Source organism: Cercospora beticola, chromosome 9 (genome assembly GCF_033473495.1).
Source record: "Cercospora beticola chromosome 9, complete sequence".
Taxonomy (NCBI): Eukaryota; Fungi; Ascomycota; class Dothideomycetes; order Mycosphaerellales; family Mycosphaerellaceae; genus Cercospora; species Cercospora beticola.
Genome location: NC_088943.1, coordinates 983326 through 1003497, shown reverse-complemented (window position 1 = coordinate 1003497; position 20172 = coordinate 983326). Strand labels below are relative to the sequence as shown.

The 20172-nt window shown below is 52.9% G+C and overlaps 6 protein-coding genes across 6 annotated transcripts; 2 read left to right on the top strand and 4 right to left on the bottom strand.

Annotated features, from left to right (window-relative positions):
- Positions 1-1529: 1529 nt before the first annotated feature.
- On the top strand, positions 1530-2012 carry RHO25_012624 (uncharacterized protein; the record flags this gene model as incomplete). Its single annotated transcript, XM_023603923.2, has 1 exon — positions 1530-2012. One exon carries the CDS (start codon positions 1530-1532, stop codon positions 2010-2012), a length of 483 nt encoding a protein of 160 aa, XP_023450437.2.
- Positions 2013-4041: 2029 nt separating this feature from the next.
- On the bottom strand, positions 4042-5288 carry RHO25_012623 (uncharacterized protein; the record flags this gene model as incomplete). Its single annotated transcript, XM_023603922.2, has 2 exons — positions 4042-4387; positions 4444-5288. The coding sequence occupies 2 exons, from the start codon at positions 5286-5288 to the stop codon at positions 4042-4044; spliced, it is 1191 nt and encodes a 396-aa protein (XP_023450174.1).
- Positions 5289-5461: 173 nt separating this feature from the next.
- On the bottom strand, positions 5462-8023 carry RHO25_012622 (uncharacterized protein; the record flags this gene model as incomplete). Its single annotated transcript, XM_023603921.2, has 1 exon — positions 5462-8023. One exon carries the CDS (start codon positions 8021-8023, stop codon positions 5462-5464), a length of 2562 nt encoding a protein of 853 aa, XP_023450181.1.
- A 3510-nt stretch (positions 8024-11533) lies between these two features.
- RHO25_012621 (uncharacterized protein) lies at positions 11534-13386 on the bottom strand (the record flags this gene model as incomplete). Its single annotated transcript, XM_023603920.2, has 2 exons — positions 11534-13242; positions 13296-13386. The coding sequence occupies 2 exons, from the start codon at positions 13384-13386 to the stop codon at positions 11534-11536; spliced, it is 1800 nt and encodes a 599-aa protein (XP_023450180.1).
- A 4252-nt stretch (positions 13387-17638) lies between these two features.
- RHO25_012620 (uncharacterized protein) lies at positions 17639-18427 on the bottom strand (the record flags this gene model as incomplete). The annotated part of the gene is made up of 1 exon (XM_023603919.1): positions 17639-18427. One exon carries the CDS (start codon positions 18425-18427, stop codon positions 17639-17641), a length of 789 nt encoding a protein of 262 aa, XP_023450439.1.
- Positions 18428-19243: 816 nt separating this feature from the next.
- RHO25_012619 (uncharacterized protein) lies at positions 19244-19765 on the top strand (the record flags this gene model as incomplete). Its single annotated transcript, XM_023603918.2, has 1 exon — positions 19244-19765. One exon carries the CDS (start codon positions 19244-19246, stop codon positions 19763-19765), a length of 522 nt encoding a protein of 173 aa, XP_023450179.1.
- Positions 19766-20172: the final 407 nt, after the last annotated feature.

The window sequence follows — 20172 nt, the reverse complement described above, 5'->3', positions numbered from 1 at the left end:
CTTAAGCTTCCCCACGGAACGTCCTCTCAGCTGCGGAATGCATGAGCAGCGTCTCGATTCATCGCGGCGCCCACGAAAGTCGATGAGCGCTCGATATCCTTCGACAATCCACCTGTCGATATATTGCAAGACCTGATCCGTCTATCAAAGAACACCAGCACGTGCACAGTGAACATCATCTGGTGCCTCATCTGCAGGACGGGATACTAGTCAGTTCTTCGACTGTCTCGCTTCAACTGGAACAACACAGCCTTTGCGCCACAACAACTGTTGACCAATCCTGCTCGTCCTCACCCGAGTGGCTTGCTTTGATGCAGCAGTTATCGTGGTTCTTCTTACCAAGCTCTGTTCGTGCTCGTCAGCGCTCTCTTGGTGCACGCCTCAAAGAAAGCTTGATGAGCTTTTCATTTACCGCACACATACTTTTGGTCACGCAAGCTCACAAACAGACTCTCCAAGAGCATCGTATTCCCATTGCCTAGATCATCGGCCACAAGTCCAAGCTGACGTATGCTGAATACGTATTCCAACGTTGGTTTTGACACTATACAGCGGAGCTGTGATCGCAAAGTTTAGTAGCTTGATTCCACGTGCGGCACACCTATTCCTAAACATAACAGAAACGGTATCTAGCTACGGTTCGACCGCGCGTACTAAGGGTTCATCATTTCATCTAGCGGGCTGGTGGCTGGCTGAGCTGGTATGCATACTCTCGGCTAGAAATAGTAAGGCGTAGGATGCGGAGCAACCGTGTAGCAAGGGTTATAACTTGAGGATACTCATCGTCCTTCATTTCTACTAGTCGAAGAGCCTTTTCAACCACATCTCTCACTCGCAATCTGCATCGCAATTCGTCGAACAAGACAAAAATGCCATCTATACCTACATTCTCCGTGATCTTAATTCTTGCGGGAACCGCTTTGGCCAATGCGCACGTGTCTTGTACCACGCAATATGGCAATCATCGCGTCAGAAATGTCCAGACTAAATATCACAAAACAACCTCGACTATAACTCCAACCTTTTTTGTAACGTCCGCCCGCAAAACGACTGTAACCCCATCGCCAGTTACCTTGACGATTGTTTCCACAGAGACAGACACCACCACTTCCACCATTGAAACGACCGACACTTTCACTTCGACCATAACCCAATCCACGACTACCACGACTACTCTGCCCACTGCGACGGTGACAGCCACAGAGACTACTTCAACTACAACGACCAGCACTTCTACCAGCACGATCGGTACTGCTGCTGGTTACACGCCAATCCAATCTTCTTTGCCAGGTGCTACGTACCACGGGGCCCAAAGCGGGCCAGTTTCGAAGCGATCCATTGATTCCAACGCAGAACGAGCTCACGAGATCGAGGAGCGTGCGTCAACGTCGACAAGTTCAAAGCTTTCCTCGAAGCCCAAGTCAGACTGCCTACGTCCGCAGAAGTACCCGCAGTGTGTAGAATGTACCACGACCGTCACCAAACGAGCCCCGGCAGTAACTTCGACTCGAACGGGAAAGATTAGGACAATGACGGCCAGCACGTCCACCATCACCACCACCAGCTTCGCGACAACCACCGTCACTGCGACTTCAGTCAACGATGCATCCACCACAATCACCACAACGACCACTGAAACAGCTACAGCCACAGCTAGCCCATCAACGACAACAACTACCACAAGCACCACAACAGTCACACAAATGGCCACCGCGACGGGCTACGCGCAGTGCGCCGCAAACAACTTCGCCGATAAACTAAACGGAAACAACATCTACCTTCAAGCGGCCAGCAGCGGCAACTACGGCGTCAAAAATATTGCGGGAGTCACAAATGCGCTCGATTGCTGCGTTGCATGCGCCACTACCACCGACTGCTCTGTGAGCATCTATACGGTCCAAGAAGGCGGCTGCTATTTACTCACGAATTGTGGTTTGACATTTCCTACCGTGCAAGACATTTCTTACGACTGGATCGTGAATAATGGATGCGGTAAAGCCGTTTCGTCTTGAGGCTGATTTGTATGAGGTCGAAATGTGGACGCAATCTCAAGCTTGCCACGATTTTGCAGGAAGACTGTGGTTCATACTCTTGTGCAGCCCATTCGATGTCTTCAAGGCCATGACGCAACGGAGGAACAAGCTGATCTCGGCCGTGGTTTTAGCTCATGTTGAAGAAGACTGTGGGTTTTCCTCAGCCTCCATTCAGCCTCTTTCGAGGCTGAAAAGGGTGATCTGCACGATGTCAGTCTCCTTAAAGTCTCACCGATGTTTCCGAACTCCGCTGGCAATCCATAAATGCTCAGAAACAGCAGCGATGGACATATTTTGCGTTAAGATATTCACTGTGGCATAGGTAAAGCAAGCTCCTCATTACTTTCCAAATCATCCTCCAAGTCCGTCCCGCAGTCAGATCCAATCACACTATCCTTCCTCTGACTCCCCTGCAACTCCTCCGTCAAACGCGCCACCTCTCCCTCCAACTCCCTGACCCTCTGTCGCCTTCTCTTCGAAACACGCCCTCTATTCCCTATGAGAGCGTACAACTCCGCCCTACAGACCACCAATCTCCAATCGCACTCCAGATCGTGCTCGGCGCATAGCTGGCACCTTGCTTCCATGGCCACACACTCGAGCGCAGAGAAACTCGCCAGAACTCGCAAGAGAGGAACACTCGCGAGATCAAATGTCTCCTCATCGAGAACATCCATTACCTTACAACTCCTCTCAAAGCAATCTTCCAGAACCTCAGCTTTGTCACTCTGCATGCCTGAGAAACCCCTTTGACTCCCAGAAACAGAAGCAGAGGAAGCAGAAGAGCCCAATGCGAGAACCCTCCCCACATCCCCTCTAACCTCCACACTCCTCACTTTCACCCCAGCTCGCTGCAACACCCTCATAACCTCCATTCCCTCCAACCCCTCCCCATCAACAGAGATAGAGACATGCCTAACCCGTCTCAAAATCCCCGCATTCTCCCCAGCACCCACAAACCCCCATCGCAACCTCCACAGACTCGAAACTCCACGTGAGAGATTACAGGTAAGCTTCTCTTGCCCAGTGCTGCAGAGCGTACGAGATCCTCGTATTTGCGAGATTGGATGCTACTTCAGGTGGGATCTTCCCGCTTGAGGGGATGTGGACTATGTTTCTGCTAGAGTGGACGTGGCGGAAGATGTCGAGGCGGAGTTCGGCTAGGAGGGAGGAGAGGGGGGAGGCTTGAGACATCTTGTCTGATGAGAGCGGAGACATCTTGGCTCTTGCTTGAATTTGTATGCGTATGTGTGTGAGTGTAGCTTGCAACAGTGGCTCTGACAGAGGAGTTCTGTACCGTTGTGTGCGATGTTGCTAAGAGGAAGCTAGGAAGGGAGCGAATGTTTTCGGAGAGAAGGTTTGTCTCTTTAGGACGAGGACGGTAGGGCCTTGTTCAGAAGTCTGGGTGAGATGTTGATGAGAGGAAGCTGGGAGAGTGCGAATGTGTTCGGAGAGAAGGTCTGTCTCTTAAGGACGAGGACGGCAGGGCCTTGTTCAGAAGTCTGGGTGAGATGAAGAGTTTTCGTCCCTTAGGAGCACTTCTGGGTAGTGTTTATACTTTCAAGGACAGAATGCTACCAGAGTTCAGTGGAGAAATGGTTTTGCGAGCCATCGTGGTTGGATGCCATGCAGTATGCGTTGACGATGGGTGGTAGGGCGCAGGTGATGTGCTCGTTTGTATCACAAGCCGACTCGAGGGTGAGCACATGTCATTGATTGCGGAGGGGAAACGGAGAACTTTATACCTAAGAGGGTTCGAGTCCATATCAACGTAGGCGATTTCTTGGCAGGCAGCGGTAAGGTTGATCAATCCTAGGCACCCAGCTGGCCAGCATTCATGAACTTGATCGATTGGGTGACTCACGAGTCTCCTTTGAGATATTTTGTTTAGTGCCGGCCATACTACCATATCTTGGCAAAATTTGAGGCCTCTCTGCTAAACATAGTCGCTTTCAGTCGCTGCTGATTTGTCCAGTGCGGTTACCATGTTTCTGTCCAAGCTAATTCTCTATAATGCAATACCTGATGGTCCACTAGACCTGACCCACTCTGTTTCGACTCGGAAGTAGACCCAAACCCAGCGTCGTGTAAGTTCCAGAATCTCGAGCAGGAAGATGCCGCCTTCTATGCCATCCAATTTCACCAGCGCAAGCGACAGTTTCCATGACCACGCGAAACGTAGACCGAGATCGAATCCCACGAGCAAGTAGTAGATGACTGGCTGCCTGAAAATCCGGTACTGACGAAGGCCATAAGGAGACTTATGGCGATGTCTCGAGAGGAGTGTCAAATCCCAATCCATGCTGACATCCCACCAGAAGGAGTAGAGCGAGTTGACGAGAGCTGCCAGACGCCTGTGGGATACTATGTCAGTACAATTTCTCACATCGCACCAAGTCCCGTAACATACCAAAACACCTTCCACGTCGGATCTTTGCCACTAATCGAGCTCAAAATAATGACCGGAAAAGCCGTCGCATACTTCAACGCGTTCGCCCTCTGCCCCTCAATAATACACTGCCGCAACCGAATCACAAACGGCCACGCAATCGCCAACGGCACAATAATCTCATGCCCACAAGCGCGATCCGGTTTATTCGTCGTATGCATCCCCTTCAAAGACATACAAATCACAACCAAAATCTCCGAAATGGGCTTTGAATACGAAGTGAGAGCATCTGCCAGCAGAACATCTCCAAATTTCTCCCCCTTGGGTTTCGCGATTCCTCCTGGGGCGCATCGGATCAGACCGGTGAACAATCGCGCAACGCCGTGCGCGTTGTTCGTGCCAAAGACTCTTCGGGCCCATGGGAGTCGAGGGAGGAAGAAAACGGCCAAGATGACGAAGAACAACAAGTTCGGAATCCAGTCGTACGCAATCACCAGATCGGTATCGCCCATCGTCAAGAACCAGAATAACACAATTGACCCTGCCCAGAGTCCACTCAATAGAGTCGCAAGCCGGTACGTAGAAACATGCAGCGACGGCTCATCCTGTGTCGGTCGCGTGGGATAGTGTATCAGCGTGTAAATGTCGATATTCAGGAGATGGAAGCCATGGAGATTGAGAGCCCAGAACCAGAAGCCGAGGATGAATTCGAATTGTAATCGAAAGGGAAGAGGAAGTACCCGGCTGAAGGCATCTGGACCTTCCGCCGGGTTGGGCTTGTCCATGTCCTGTGGTGGGTTTTTGTTGAAGTTTTGATGATGTTCTGGGAGAAGTTCGTTCTCAAGTTGAAGTGTGGCTTCAACCATTGCCTATCCCTGCAGCGGCCGGCGCCGCGGCGGCAAGTGGGTCACGTTTCGCCGATAAAATGCCCTCACGCGATCAATTGAAGAGTTCACTGCAACGAGGCACGATAGTAAAGCATAAGAATGATGGTCTTTTTAAGAGCTACAAAAATGCATCGATCGCAGGAGTGGGTATCTTATCTAACATGAACAAAAGCCAAATGCTGTCGTCTGCCGAGACCTCTGACGCGACCTCTTCCGCGCACATCTTCTTCTTCAATATCATCTGCTTGTAAACTGTCTTCTGGATAGTTGGAGCTCGTGTTTGAGGCTATCGAGGCAAGCGAGGCGTCACTTGCCACTCGATTCTTTCTCGTGAATTGGCCAGTGGGCTCATAACATCCTACATTGATGTTTGCCCATTTGCCTGGGGTTGATTCATGATATAATGCTGGCGGCGCTGTAGACTTCTGCTTGTCCGAGTCTGCAGTCTTCTGCGGTATGTCAAAGTCAAATTGGAATCCCGCAAAGGTACTAAGATCTGATGCGAGCTTCTGAGGCAGATCCATGGGCGCGTTAGAATCCAATGTTTCTTCCGAAAGCGAAGTGCCGCAATTGACAGGTCCTGATCGGGACTTGATTCGTTTGTGTCGTCGCATTCCATTCGTGTGGCGCAACTTTCTCATGGGCACTGCAGATTCGGTGAGAGAAAGCTGTTGCATCTCTAGAGCTGGAGCATCTGTCCACTTGGACTGTTGCTGCTCGAACGGCACAGCCTTCGCCTCGTCGAACTTTGAGTCGACATTCATGATACTGTCAACAGGAGAAGACTCGCCAACTTCACTGCCTTGCAACTCATGAAGCGTCTCGCAGAAGGTGCCCTGGGTTGGTGATTTTGCAGAAGGCGCCAAGATACTGTTTCTGCGCGAACTGTTCCTTCGCGCCAGACTGCCAACCACAGACCTGTGTAGAGTACTCACACTGGATCGTATAGAAGCAGTACGTGACAGAGTCAAAGACCTTCTGAGTGGAGGAATTGCGGCGGTTGCTGGAGGTGGACTAGGATCGTTTCTTGGAAGCGAGTTCATGGAGAAGTAGTCGGCGGCGCAGCTTGCCTCACAGTCAGGATGGATCGAGATCCTGTCCTCCTCGAAAGACTTTCGCACTTCCTCCACGGCAGCAAGATACTGCGCCGCGTGTTGTTCGGGTCGCGGAACAGTCAAGTGATCTTCAGGCCATGTGGGACAAGCTGAATCCAGAACGCAGAGGGGATAAGTTGTGCCTTGCGTATGACGAACCTCAGCTGGCGCTTTGGTGATGCTGATTAGCAATTGCAGTACGCTGTATACCAGGATCCATCGAACTTTGCGAGCTTCAGTTGCCGGAACCTTCTCTTCATCTTTTAGATTCTCGAAACGAATGTATTCTTGCACCAGGCGATTGCTCGTCACACTGCTGTCGCTCTGATTACTTGCTTTGGATAGCGCCTGCCTTGGAGATGACTTTGGCGGGCTGTTTGTGTTCGATCGCTTTACGCGCAGTGATCCGAAAGTTCGGCGAGGTCCCGCGGTCCAGCTCTGTGTACTTATTTGGTGCTCCGGCAGAAGAGGCATTGTGTATGGCAAAGCGATAAAACCGTGGCGGTGATCAAACGCATTCAGGTTCTGAGCCACACATAGTCCGCCCTGAGAGCCCAAGATGCTAGCATGTTCGTCGGTAGATTTTGTGTCTGCCAGGTAAATGTAAAGGTTGTGGAAGTCATCGTACATGCCGTGCCACAGTCGCTTACCCCAAGGATCGTTCGCGTCCGGAGGGAAGTAGCCGTTGATCTCGTGTACATAGAACAAGTGCAGGGTACTTCGAAACCTGTCGAGATGGTCTCTCAATTGCTTCGACAAGCCGAGTTTCTCTGGTCCAAGATCTTCCTCGAGGAAAGTGCCCAAGCTCTCAGTCACCCCGACGATGTGAGCCTTCATGTCAATTGCGGATCGCGCCAGCATGTCTTTTGTTTCGTCGCACAGTCGAGCATAGTCCTCACTATGGACCAGTCGCTCATACATGCCCACGCAGTGTGTGAAGGTTTCCGACCACATTTCCCTCGCTTTTGTCTGCTCTGCAAAATACAACGATGCTGCTGCATAGTCCGGGTTCTCCACATAGCTCAGATAGCCCTGATCTTCACAGTACGTGTGGAACTTTGACTCGCAGGTGTCGTCGACCTGCCAAAGCTGAAGCCGATGCCACAGCTGAGTGAGTGCGGTACCAAGAGTCGGGCCCACCAATGGCACGTCGAGCAGGAATGCGAAGAAGTTCCTCGTGGTGAGATGAAACGTATGAGCTTGTTGCCGGGTTGGATACGGCGGCGATGGAATGTGCAGTTCAAAGCTGCCATGTTGACTGCCATTGACGGACCCGCTGTAACCACTATCGGAGTTATCGTCCTCGCTGTTGATTGGACTAGCGGGAGCCGGCCTGTGTAGGCATTGTTCGAGCAGGAAGCGACTTTTGGTTTGCTCGACGACCTTCAGAGGTATTTTGAGACTCGGTCCACGGCGAGAAGTGTTGGCTGCGTAGAAGTGGATGAGGCAATCTGCATCTTGTGACCACAGCTCTTCATCTTTGCGTAAGTGGTCCCAATGCTCAGTCTTGTTGTTGATGCCATCGAAACGGCCAATGTGTTGAACTTCGCCACGAGAGTTGATTGTCGGTACGCTGTCGAGAGTGAAAGACCGCACATAAGGCTCCCGCTGCGTCGCCATATCAGAATGCACAATTAATCAATCGACCGACCAGCGTCGACTCCTTCGAGCGAGCCTTGTCCCGAGTAAGTGGAGTGGTACCAATTGGAGTAGGTAGAGAATTGTTTATCAGATATGCAGCTGGCGGAGCTGCACCGGATGCATGCTGGGTACAACAGAGTGGTTCATGCAAGGCCTCCCCGAAGCCGATCGCAGTCCTGGGAAAGCCAACAATTCGTGCAGAGTGGAGACGTAGCCGTGGTGCTGTTGCAGGGATCGCGGACGTATACAAAGAGCTCCGATGCACTCATACAACGCGCAACACGCGTCTTGATGATGAGCAGAGGGCGGTCTCACAGGTCATTCGAGACAGCGACTGGGGAATCCAGATCTCACCGGGACAGGCATGGCACCGAGCGCGAATGCGCTGGTATATGCCCGTGCATGTCTCGAATGAGAGGCCTGTCAGGCCACACCTTCGCCTACGAGGCCGAGGCGCTGGGCCAGCCTTTGGTGGCGGCGGGCGTGCTTGACGAGTGGTGATGAGGGCTTTCCGGCACTGCACTGCATGATGCGCTGCGCCAGTCTGATTCGCCTCTTGCAGTCGAGGCAGAAGGAGCCACCGTCCGCGTTGGGCAAGTCCACGTACCAGTCGGGAAATGCAAGTTGGAGTCGGTCTGATAGCACAAGTCAGCGCGTCAAACCACGTCGCAGCAAAGTGTGGCACGATGCGGCTCCAGACATGGGCACAGCGATAGCCGACTCGCCGCGCCGAGTTTAAATGATCACGGATCTCGCAGCGTCCGGTTGCGCAAACGTCATGTAGGCGGATCTACATTGGAGGCGTGCTATTTCCTGCCTCTCATCATACACTCATCCTGCTGCTGCCCTCCGTCGCATGGTCGAACCGGCCGCGCGCGCATGATTCATCATCATTTGTGCGAGATGAGCAGAGAGTACAGCACGACAAGAGCTCAACGGGCGGGCGTCTGCAGAGTCCCCAGGCGGCTGGAGCACGACTTTTCATGCAAGCCCGGACACGCCGCGCGCCACTTCTCTCCATCCTCCCACGTGTCTCCTGGCAAGTCCCGTTGAGGCATATACACCTCGCTTTGCTAAGCGATTTCATCAATAATCAAGTAGAGTTGATGGAACTCTCGACAGCAAAACTCAATTTTCTCCGACAGATCTGAGCAGGATGTCGTGCTGGAGACAACTTCCCGCAGCTCCTTCCCAGCCAATGTCTCGACGCAGCAGCTCTTCCTTGCCAGATTCGCGGGTACACAGACGCCCGGCCAGGATACACCACGATGATTCGGCTCAAACCGAGCGTGCGCACGCGTTGCTACTGTTGCTGCACGTGCCGTGAAACAACGAGACATCGTTACTGGGAAAGCTCACAGTTTCAAAACGTCCTCAACAGCATGTATCATGCCTGTCCGGAAAAACAGCCACTCCACGTTTGCGACTTACAGCCAAGCATACCAGCAAATGCTGCGTCGCTCGGCAAACGCCAACGGAATCCCTTGACGCGTAGTCAACTTGAGTACACGACCACGCCGCTCTCCCACCAGCTGCACTGATCGGCCATCGATTATCGTGCTGTAGTCACGAATGACGACAGTCGCGAGAACGCGTGGCTCCCAAGGTCGGTCAGACAAACGGATCGCGTATCCTGCAACACCGGAAGGGCAGCAAGACGCCTCCTTCACTCCATTGGAAACCCATTGGATTCAGCGCGTTTGTCTGACTAACCACGTGCATGTTTACGCGTTGTGGGTCAGACGGTTGTTTCTCACGTCGTTGCTATCAACGGGCTCCAAGGCGAGCCACGTTGCACGAAGAACCTCGCGGTAAGCGCCACTGACTTGAAACATAAGAAGTCACAGGATTTTTCTCCTCCGCATCCATGACCTTGGCATGCAGTAAGGAAGTCCTGCCAGGCACCAATGCTCAGCCCTGAGAAGGACCAGGAACATCGTATACAAGTGTAAACAACAACAACAACAACACGCCTCTGGCCTTTGTAGCCATTGGAAAGCGAGAATTCAGTACTAACGCCACGGCGCAAAGCTTGTATCTGCACGAGAGGAACGCGGCAGCACAATCAACACTCCTGAGACATGACATGCAAAGCCTAGCATGGCGATGCCCAGACTCCTCCACTACGCCGTGTTGATCACCTGCAGTCAGCAGGTGTGCATACGAAGGCGGAGAATCACTGAAACCAATTCCATACCGTCGGATGTTGATCATCAGCTAAGCTGTTACGATGGCTGATAGGAGTGAAGAGCTATCGATTCTGCTGCTACAACATTGTATGGCCCGTAACATATCCTCAAAAATCCTGGCACAGCATGCATGCAGGTCTCTCATCTGGACTCTAGACCCAGAGTCGAAATGCAGCTGTGATCCGTCAGCGCGTTTGCTGTCCGAGAAGCGGTCAACATGGTGGCACTCAATACGATCAGATCTCAGATTCTACCGCGCGATCATATCGTCAGCTCTTGAATATTGAATCAGGCGTGTCCGCCACGTACACCTCCTTGAAATAATATCTGACTTTTTTTGCATTCCAGCTTCTTTCTTTCTAGGCATACTCGCCCCCGCATTGCGAAAAAAACACGCGTGAGCAAAAATGCAGCGTCAAGCGAAGGTGTAAGACGACCATACATTGCCGACAAATGAATCGAAAGCCTGAGGACTTGAGAGATAAACTTGAAGAATTTTACTGAAATCGGAGGAGGAGAAGACTAGATTTTCACCAAAATCTCTCCTCTACAAACAGAATCACTCTCTCTCTAATAATCAATATAGTTGTCTTCTAATATTCAATAATGATAGCAAGAAAGGAACCCAAGAAACCCACCCATACCATACCATACGCACATTGCCTCTTTTTACACCACAAGTTGGCCACTCTCGATGCCAACGCCGCGGACCATTCCATTTTGCTCGGCTGCATGAATGCCTAGAGATTAACGAGGTCTTGGGAGGAGCAGGGGAGAGAGATCTCTGCCAAGCTGACCAAGCATACCGCAAAGACTTCGGCATTTCCTTGTGGTTACTATAATGCTTGCCAGGCTAAAGGGTACCCATGTTCAGAGTCAATTTTGACTTCACTTACTTAGTTGTTACATGTGACATGTACATGTATGGTTCGTTGGAGATCATGGTTCGGTTGTAAAATTATTTACGGCGGAGAGCAATTGGATGAGTATGATGATGGGTGCTGTGGGAATAGGTAGTGAGGAGAGCGTGAGGTGTGGACGCCACGCCAACTAGCTCGAATAGAAGGCGAGTTGGGTTAGCATCTGGACATTGCACAACGAATGTAATCATCAAAGATCGACGAAGACATCAAGCGACGACGACGAGAGAAGGAACAGGTGAGACCAAGTTTTGAACGAGAGACAATTATACAATCGCTACGTCAAAAAAGTCTATCAAACAGAAATGCTCGCTTTCATAAAATCCCGGGTATCATCATGTATGTGCCGTAAACCATAGTACAACAAATCCAGCTTCAATCTAAGAGAAGTGAGGAGTGTTGAGGAGAATACCCATGGTAATACCACCAATGAGACCAGCAATTGGGATGGTAGCGATCCAAGAGATCACGAGGAGACCGACTCGCTGCCAGTTGACTGCTCTCCAAGTTCCGTTGCAGAGACCAACACCGACGGTAGCACCAGTAATGCACATCGAAGTAGAAACTGGAAGCTTAAATTGAGAGAAGAGCAAGACAGTGATGGCGGCACCCATCTCCATGGAACAGCCACGAGAAGGTGAGTGGTAAGTGATTTTGTTACCCATGACCTTCATGATGTTGTAACCGTAGGTGATGAAACCGATGGAGATGGTGGCGGCGAGGACGGCGATTTGCCAGGTTGGGACGGGAAGCTTGGAAGCTGCGGCGTCGCCGGTTCTCCAGGCGGAGTAGATGACGGCCCATGGAGCGACGGCGTTACCGACATCGTTGGCACCGTGGGCGAAAGAGGCGGTACAGGCGGTCAAGACTTGGACGAAGGAGTAGGCGTGTTCGACCTCGTTGGGGTACTTTGGTGCGTGAGAGTAGACGCGAGACATGCGGTTGCCCTCTGGAGTACCAGAAATACCGGCCTGAGCAGCGTGGATGTCGTAGTGAGAACCGTAGAGAGCACCGACGACGATCATGGCTGGGATGCGCTTGATGGCAATGGCCATGTTCTTGAATTCGTAAATTTCGCCAGATCCCTGCTTGTTCTCGTGGAGGTAGCGCATGGCCCAGGCGAGAGGACCACGGCCGTTGCGGATCTTGCGGTGGAGCTTCTCGCGGGCGTCGACTTGAGCTTGCTTGTAGCGGGCCTGGGCTTGCTGAGCCTCAGCCTCGCTGAGGGACTGGACAGCTGGAGAGGCGGCTCCCTTCTCGAAAATGGCGGACTCGACGACGGTGCTCTCGGTGGACTGCTTGTCATCCTCATCATCGTGTTGCTCAACGGCGTAATTGGGCACAGTGGCGACAGCGTCACCGGTAGGTGGAGCACGTCTGAAGAGAAGTGGGCCTTCGAAAACGTTGTACCATTTGATCGAAGCATCGCGGCGGATGACGCGCATGTACAGGAATGGCACAAAGAAGAGGGCGGACAGGACTGCAAGAGCAGCGCCAGTGCCGACGGTCACACCAGCAATGAATGGCGGTGGCTTGTCGTTGAGCTTGAGGTTTGGCGATCCCTTGTACACGATGGAGAGCGTGCAAATAGTTCCGGCGATGAGGAAGAAGAATGGAGCAGTCCAGACCGACCATGGAATTGGGTTTGAGCGCATGTGGACCACGACCTTGATCAACATGAAGATGGTGGCACCAAATCCAGCTGCAATGGCTGGGGCCATGCCCAAACCAGCGAAGATGGCACCAAGACCCTTACCTCCGTTCCATCCCCATTGGACGTTGCGTGCACCAGCAGTGGCAACACCAACACCAGCGACGGAGGAGATCAAAGAGTATGTCGAAGAGACGTGGGCGGAGTGGCGTGTGCACCACATAACCCAGATGGAGGCACCAGCGAGAGCGCAGGTGAAAGCCAACATCTGGACTCCGGCGTTGTCACGGAAGGAATCGGTGGGAATAATGCCGTTCTTGATGGTATCCGCGGTACGAGCACCGACAGTGATGGCGCCTACCATCTCGAAGACGGTAGCGAGGACCATGGCCCATCGGTAGGAGATGGACCTGGAGGAGACGGACGTAGCCCAGGCGTCTAGTCATGAAGTCAGCGGTGCTCAGGTGCGGTCTCGGTAGAAGGCTACTCACTGGCGACATCGTTGGCACCGTTGTTGTATGCATCGAGCAAGGCAAAGAACGTGCCGATCACGAACACGTAGGTGTAATCGGTGAGAACCATCTTGACGGTGGTGTATCAGCTAACGAGTGATACCGTGCAAGAAAGGTGGTCGTTGGGGTGAAGTATTGACAAGATGCTGTGGACTCGAAAAGGTGAACGGCGGTGCAGCTAGGAGGACTATATAGCAAGAAAATCCTCTGGCTCAACGAGACGAGAAGAGACTTCTCACGGCGTCCGCCGGGCCTCATTGAGTCGGTACGAGGTGCGAGGCGATCTTGGGAGCAACCCACCCTCGACGTTTCGCGGTCGTCGTTCCAGGCGCGTTCTAGCGGCGAGCGCGCATGAGGGTCGCTGCAGTGCCGCCCGCGTCGCAGGCTCGGTGGCCATCGCGCTTGGCGCTGTGGGCGTCCGCGAGAGGATTGCGAGCGCGGTGGCGTCGAGTTTACTTCGGCTGGTGCTTTTGCAACAGAATTTCCATGCCATATCGCTGTTTCCTGGTGTTCTACCGCGCCTTCCATCGACAGGACTTCGCTCCTGCTGCTTGTCCCGGCCCCTGCCTGCCTCCTGCCGCAGCGAAGAAATGGCCCAGGTCTGATCCTCGCCCACAAGACATCTTGTGTCCCACGCGAATGCTGGAGGAGCCGGCCTCAGCTCGAGGAAGCTCGTAGAAGGCGCAGAGAGTGGAAAGCTTGGCGACTTGGCGCTCTGGGCGGAGAGTTTCACCAGCGAATCATCTCCCCGCATTCTCCAACGTGTTTGATCTGCTGGCTGACCTCACTTCTCTCCAGATGGAACATCACCTCCGCCAACGCTGACCCTCTTGGCACCGCTCCACCCCGTCGCTGAACTCTTCCGGACAATTCACTGCTCTTGGTTCGTGTGCTTATGCGCCTCGGCCAATCTTAGCTGTCCTCTACAAGCATCTTGTCTTGCGATTGCCCACGCGAGCAGATCAGAGTTTGGGCAATCTCGGATTCACCATCTGTCTAATGAGGTCTGGACGCGTGCATGGCTTTGTGAGTATGATATTTCTTGGCCACGTGGGTGCCTTGTCGTTCTTTAGAGGTTCCCCCGACTTAGACATGGATCGCCCATCAAACGGTCTTGCCGTACGGAAGTGTCTACAATCCATGCCTCTTGGATTCGAGACCCTATTGATGCCACTCTGATGCCGCCTCTTCGGACGACCGACGACCGAATACTCACGCACGCCACCCACATATTCCCCTTGCAAGCTACTGCAATACAGCACGTGGGAGGAATGGCAGCAAGGCTCAGTTAGTCTCGCTGGAGGCGTTATTGATGGCGTTCACAACGCACACCCACGGCAGCGCCTGCCCAGTTTTGCTGGCAACCTCCGGCCCGCGGCATTCGTGCATGAGTGCTGGCGAACACTACGGGATACGCATCGGAGACCGTCAGACATCGAGCATGTTGCCAACAGCCCTGGTCGGCAACATTGCCTCGATGTCGCTCGCTACATGTCGCTGCAGGACTGAGCTCACCACCTGGCATAGCTCCAAAGATATCGAGGCAGCTCTTGAAGATCTCTCCCTGAGATGTGCATCGTCCTGGCTCGCAATATAATGCACGTGGTGATAGGGAGGTAGGACAGTCGGCCGGTCACCCCCATCGAATCTTCGTGCTCACAGTGCTCTTCAGCCTAGTGGAAAGTCAACCCGCTGTGCCTCAGACCAGCATCAGATTCAAAGCCAATTCGGAGCAAGCCCCATAATTATTCCCACGCCGAGCATGACTTCGCAAACCTACGCATCGATCTAGATGGGCCTGGTGACAGGCGAAAGGGCTGCATAGCCGGGGATGCAGGACATGGAGCTTGTTGTGGCGGACTTCCTTGGCGATGGGAAGGCTGTAAGCCGTTCAGCCTAGCAGGCGCTGCCCGAACAAGTGACAGGCAGTAACGATAGCACGTGTCTTGGCATCTTCAGGGCTGGAACAACATCTGCCGTAGATCCTGATGCTAGGCTCTGCATCGTCTGCAAATCTCGGTCGTTCTCATGTTCATCAGTGCTGCCGAGTGCTTTTTGTCGTTTGGCACGTCCTTCTGACCGTAGATCAGCTCGATCTTCGCCACCTCTCAACCAAAATTGCAAGCACAACGGGCTTGACGAAGTCGCCGTGCAGCTCTTCTGCGAGATGACCCTTTCATGACGGTCAGCAGAGAGACAGTGGTATGGCTCAGGTCCTGCTGAACCCTGGGTCGACACAGCTCTGACGAGGAATGACGGCCAGCAGCAACAACGATACCGATCGAGAACTGTTCAATCCGCCCTCTACATCGCCCTGACGAGATATGACGACGGTCAGCAACCGTGGTATCGGTGAGGGACCGAGCATTCCTCGCTCGCTACAGCACTGACGACTGACGACGTCAAGGAAAAGCGATACAGAGGTGTGACCGGTGATTCCCTCCGATCGGGTCGGCCATCTTGGATGGGAACGGGGACGGCGTATGCTCAGCAGAACATCACTGGCGCTTGACACAAGATGACAGCGACTGAATCATGAGTCCATCCAAGAAGACGACGGCTAGTCGTCCAAGGATTACACACAAGTCATCTTCGTCTTGTCCAGAACACGAATGAAGCACAACATCTCCCTCCCGCCGCATCTGCTGAACCGACCTTGATATCCTGAGCCTCACTGGCACGACGATACGATACGTCGTGCGAGAGACCTTGCTGCGCAGCAACAGTAACACGACTATGAGATCTGTCATCGTGAAGACGAATTGACAAGGCCAAACTCCTAAGCGCGCGATCACGCCGGACAAGTGCATACCGTGCGCAATGTCGAGCGCCACGGCGTGCAACTGGGACTTACCGTCGGGCATCTCATGTATCCCCCATCGCCGCCTGACCTTAGTCTCGCTCACCGAGGTGTGAAACATCTCAATGAACCATGTGATGCTGATCCAGCGACGAATCGAATCAGCCTCAAAGGCAGTAGTCCAAGGACCGGACCGCATGAAGCGTGGCTTTGAGGGCGAGGCTCTAGCAGCAGCTGGAGCTTCAAACAGCATCACAGTCGCGGCGCCCACTGGCATCCCATCAACAAAGCGCGCTCCTGGTAAGTCTCTGTCCCCAAGTAGCGATTGACCGTCAATCTGCGAAAGACGTACAGGGATATCGCACCCCTAGCACTCTCGAAAATCCACGCAGCACCATAAAACGCAACGAATATGCTCTCGCATGGAACACACACTGCACTGCAAAGACGCGCCGTAGATGTCATTTTACGGGATATACGTGACGCTACTACGCTCATGTACCTCCCCAGCATCGACTACTTGAGTTGAAGAAGCAACGCGTTCGCACCAATGTCCGAAGTTGCGAAACCGCAGTACGGTGAAGACAACCCCCCTTTTTGGTGACATTCCACTTCGATCCAACGGCAGAGTTTGACGAAATCGTACAACAAGCTACTACTCTCTCCGCCTTTCCGCGGCGTCGCCGAATGGATCCGCCACATAGGAGCCTTATGTTACACATCCGCCAAAACGCGCGGCGGAGGGCTAAAGAAACGTTGAATGACCGCATAGGCAATGTTCAACCATCCGTAGATTTTTTCCATCATTGATGCCGTTCGACGAGTATAGTGGCGTATATCCAAGGCAAGACAGTTGACAATGAGGGTGTGGGTGGAAGACATCGCAATTGCCGACAAAGTCTGTCCGCGACAATACTGAGAGAAAATGATATATATGTTTTAAAAAAGACTTTCCTCATTGATGTGAATGGCCAATGAAGGCTGATTTGAAGTAACTTGAATGCGGTGATTTGCAGCTCTATGGATGCCGATAGAATTTGTTCTCCGCAAGAGCCATACCCAGGGGCCTTGAAGGCTCTCGCACATCACGAGAGAGCGATGAAATCAATTCGGCTTGGCAGAGCGGTGTGTCACTGGCGCAGGATATGTTCGCTCAGTTTGATGGACAAAGTCGTCCATCTTTCGAGGAAATTGAGGCTATGATTTCGATTGTGAGAGCCGCGATTGACGGTAGCGAGCGCATGTTCGTCTCGGCCGGAGTTTCTTAAGTGCAGGGAGCCGATTTTCTGATGCACACGTCTCCATTCGTGGCGTGGCGGCAATCCCTCACACCGGCATAAATGCGCAAGTATTGGCAGAATATGACAACGATGCCATGGTCACGGAGTGTCAACTCTCCGCTCAGCTTGTCTTGACACCTCGATGCTCTGCGACTAGTCCCTAATCCACTCTGGAGATTGCCCACCGCCTTTCCTTACGTCCACTGCCTTCTGCTGCCAAATACACAGATATGCCTCTCCCCTCACATCAACAACCTCCACACACCCAGAATAATCGCCGCCGTACCCGTACAAACACCCATCAACCACTGCAACGTGGAAAACTTCACCGCCTCCAACCTCTCCCTCAACGCCGCACTCTCCTGCTCAATCCTCGTCTCCGTCTCCTTGATCTTCAAATCCTGACTATTCGCCTCCTCCCTAATCCTCCCTTTCTCCAAATTCAAATCCAGCCTCACGCTCGCTTGCGTCCTCTGCACCTCATCCCTGAGTCGATTGTTCAATTTCGTCAACTCGTTCGATAACCGTTCATGACTAGCCCGCGTGAGACTCGATTCCGTGCTATCGGCTGATAAGAGCTCTGAGCGAAGTTTTGCGAAATCGACTTTCTGGGTATAAGTGGCTTTTTCTTGGTCTTCGCGAAGGACCATTGTGCGAGTGAGGTTTTGGATTGATTCTTCGATTACGTCGCTGAGGACTACCATCATTGCGCGGGATTGTTCTTCGGTGAAGCCTTCTTGTTGGAGGCGTTGGACGAATTTTAGGGTGTCGAAGTGGTGGTCTTTGCGGTTGGGGGTGGTGGCGGAGAAGGCACGGCGGGCGGCATGGTGGATGGTGGGTGAGGGTGTGGTTCGGCGTTGAGCCCAGGTGTTGCGTGCGAAGGCTGCTGTGGCGGTTGTTCGTCTGCTTTCGGAGCAGGGAGGAGTGTGAGGTTGTGAGGAGGTTTGTTGGAGAAGAGATGCGGTGGGGCGAATGGAGCTTGCAGTCCAGGCTCGCTGGACGGCGCGAGAGGCCAATGCGGGAACGCTCATGACTGGAAGGCTGTTGTACTGTGCCAGTGACTCCGGTATCGTTTGCAGAGTCCAGATGCAGATGTTGGAGAGTTGTGAGAAACGTCACGCGGAAGCTGCAGCACGCGCACGAGCAGGAGCAGGACAGGCTGACCCGCAACACACACCCTGGTCGTCGCGCGCCGCCAATGAAAACGCGACGAGTCTATCACCACCGTTATCTCTGCTCTCTTCACTTCACTTCACCTCACGTCCTGAGCCCCATATAATCCGCATCTTGCATGTGACAGCCGCTCTCTCTGCACGTGAGAAGGCACCATCGAAAGCATAAGAAGAACGTTTGCTCAACCGATCGCAAGCACCGCAGAAGCCATGTCTGGTCGCATTACGTTTCGCCGCGCCGAGTCGAGCGGTCGTCTCGGCAATGACGCCGCGCAGCCCGCAAAGCACGTCGAGCACGCACTTTCGATCGCTGCCGAGGAGGAGCGGGTGAAGGGAGAGGCTTGCATTTTTCTTGATCATGAGGTCTGAGGAAAAAAATCCTTGGGTCGCGGCCTTTGTCCCAAGCAACGGTAGCCGTTTCTTGACTTCTTGACCTTTTGGCCTTCTCCTCTCCAGCCCCTCCGAAAACGGCGGCATTGTTCTGCTTATAAGAAGTCCCGACGTCTGCAATCCTCCGTATCTGCTTGCCCCGCGCAAATCATCTCTCCCGTGAAACTCACTTTTGCGTGAACATTTCTCGGCGCCGAATCCCAAGCTCTCACAAATTCCAACTCTGCGCAGAAGCAAATCGCAAGATCTTCCACACACATACATCCCAAGAAGCAGCAGCAAAAAATGGCCGCAGAAAACCAAAAACCCACCCTCACCGGCCGCGGCGGCGCCGGAAACCTCAACACCCGCCCGCAAGCCAAACTCCAACACTCCGACCTCGAAACCCCCACAATAAAATCCACAACCTACACCACCGGCCGCGGCGGAAGCGGCAACATGGCCAAAAACGACCCTTCCAACGCCTCCGAAGCCCGCCAAGCCCAAGACGTTGACACCCCAGCCCACCACAACAAAGAAATGGAAGGGACATATCACTGGGGACGCGGCGGTCAAGGAAATATGACAACGCTGGGAAAAAGTGGGGCGCAGCAGGCGAGGGATAAGAGTATGGAACGGAAGAGGGAGAAGAGGTTGAGTCGTGGGGAGGAGGGGAGTGAGAGGCCGAATAATGGAGGGAATCGAGCGGGGAGTTTTTCGGGGATGGTGAATAAGGGGAAGGAGTTGTTGGGGTTGAATAAGGAGAAGAATGCTAATGGGAAGAATGGGTCGCAGTTGGCCAAGGAGAATGAGAGTGCGATTGAGTAATTTGTGACGGGCTCTCGTTGTTTGAAGCAAGGTGGCGATGAGATGTGACGCGATGCGAATGCGTCGAGAGCGAAAGTGGGCTTTGAAACGCAATATACCCTATACTCTTTTTTGTTTGTTGTTGGAGAGGCGATCCTTGGGAAATAATGGACCTGATCTGTTTTAGTTACATGGGAGGGAGCATGTGTCTGTCTTATCTGCAAAGAATCATACACAGCACGGGCGTGAAAGAGCATCAAAAGTCCGGAGGTTTAGCAGACAAGAATCAAAAGTTACAGTTTCTTTCGCACATTTCCTCACAGTTCACATCTTCATGGGACGACACAGCGAAATGTGAGGCATCGGAAATACAATTATGGGAGTTGTTCACTCAGCAACAAGAGACGAATTGTATCTTCAGAGGCACG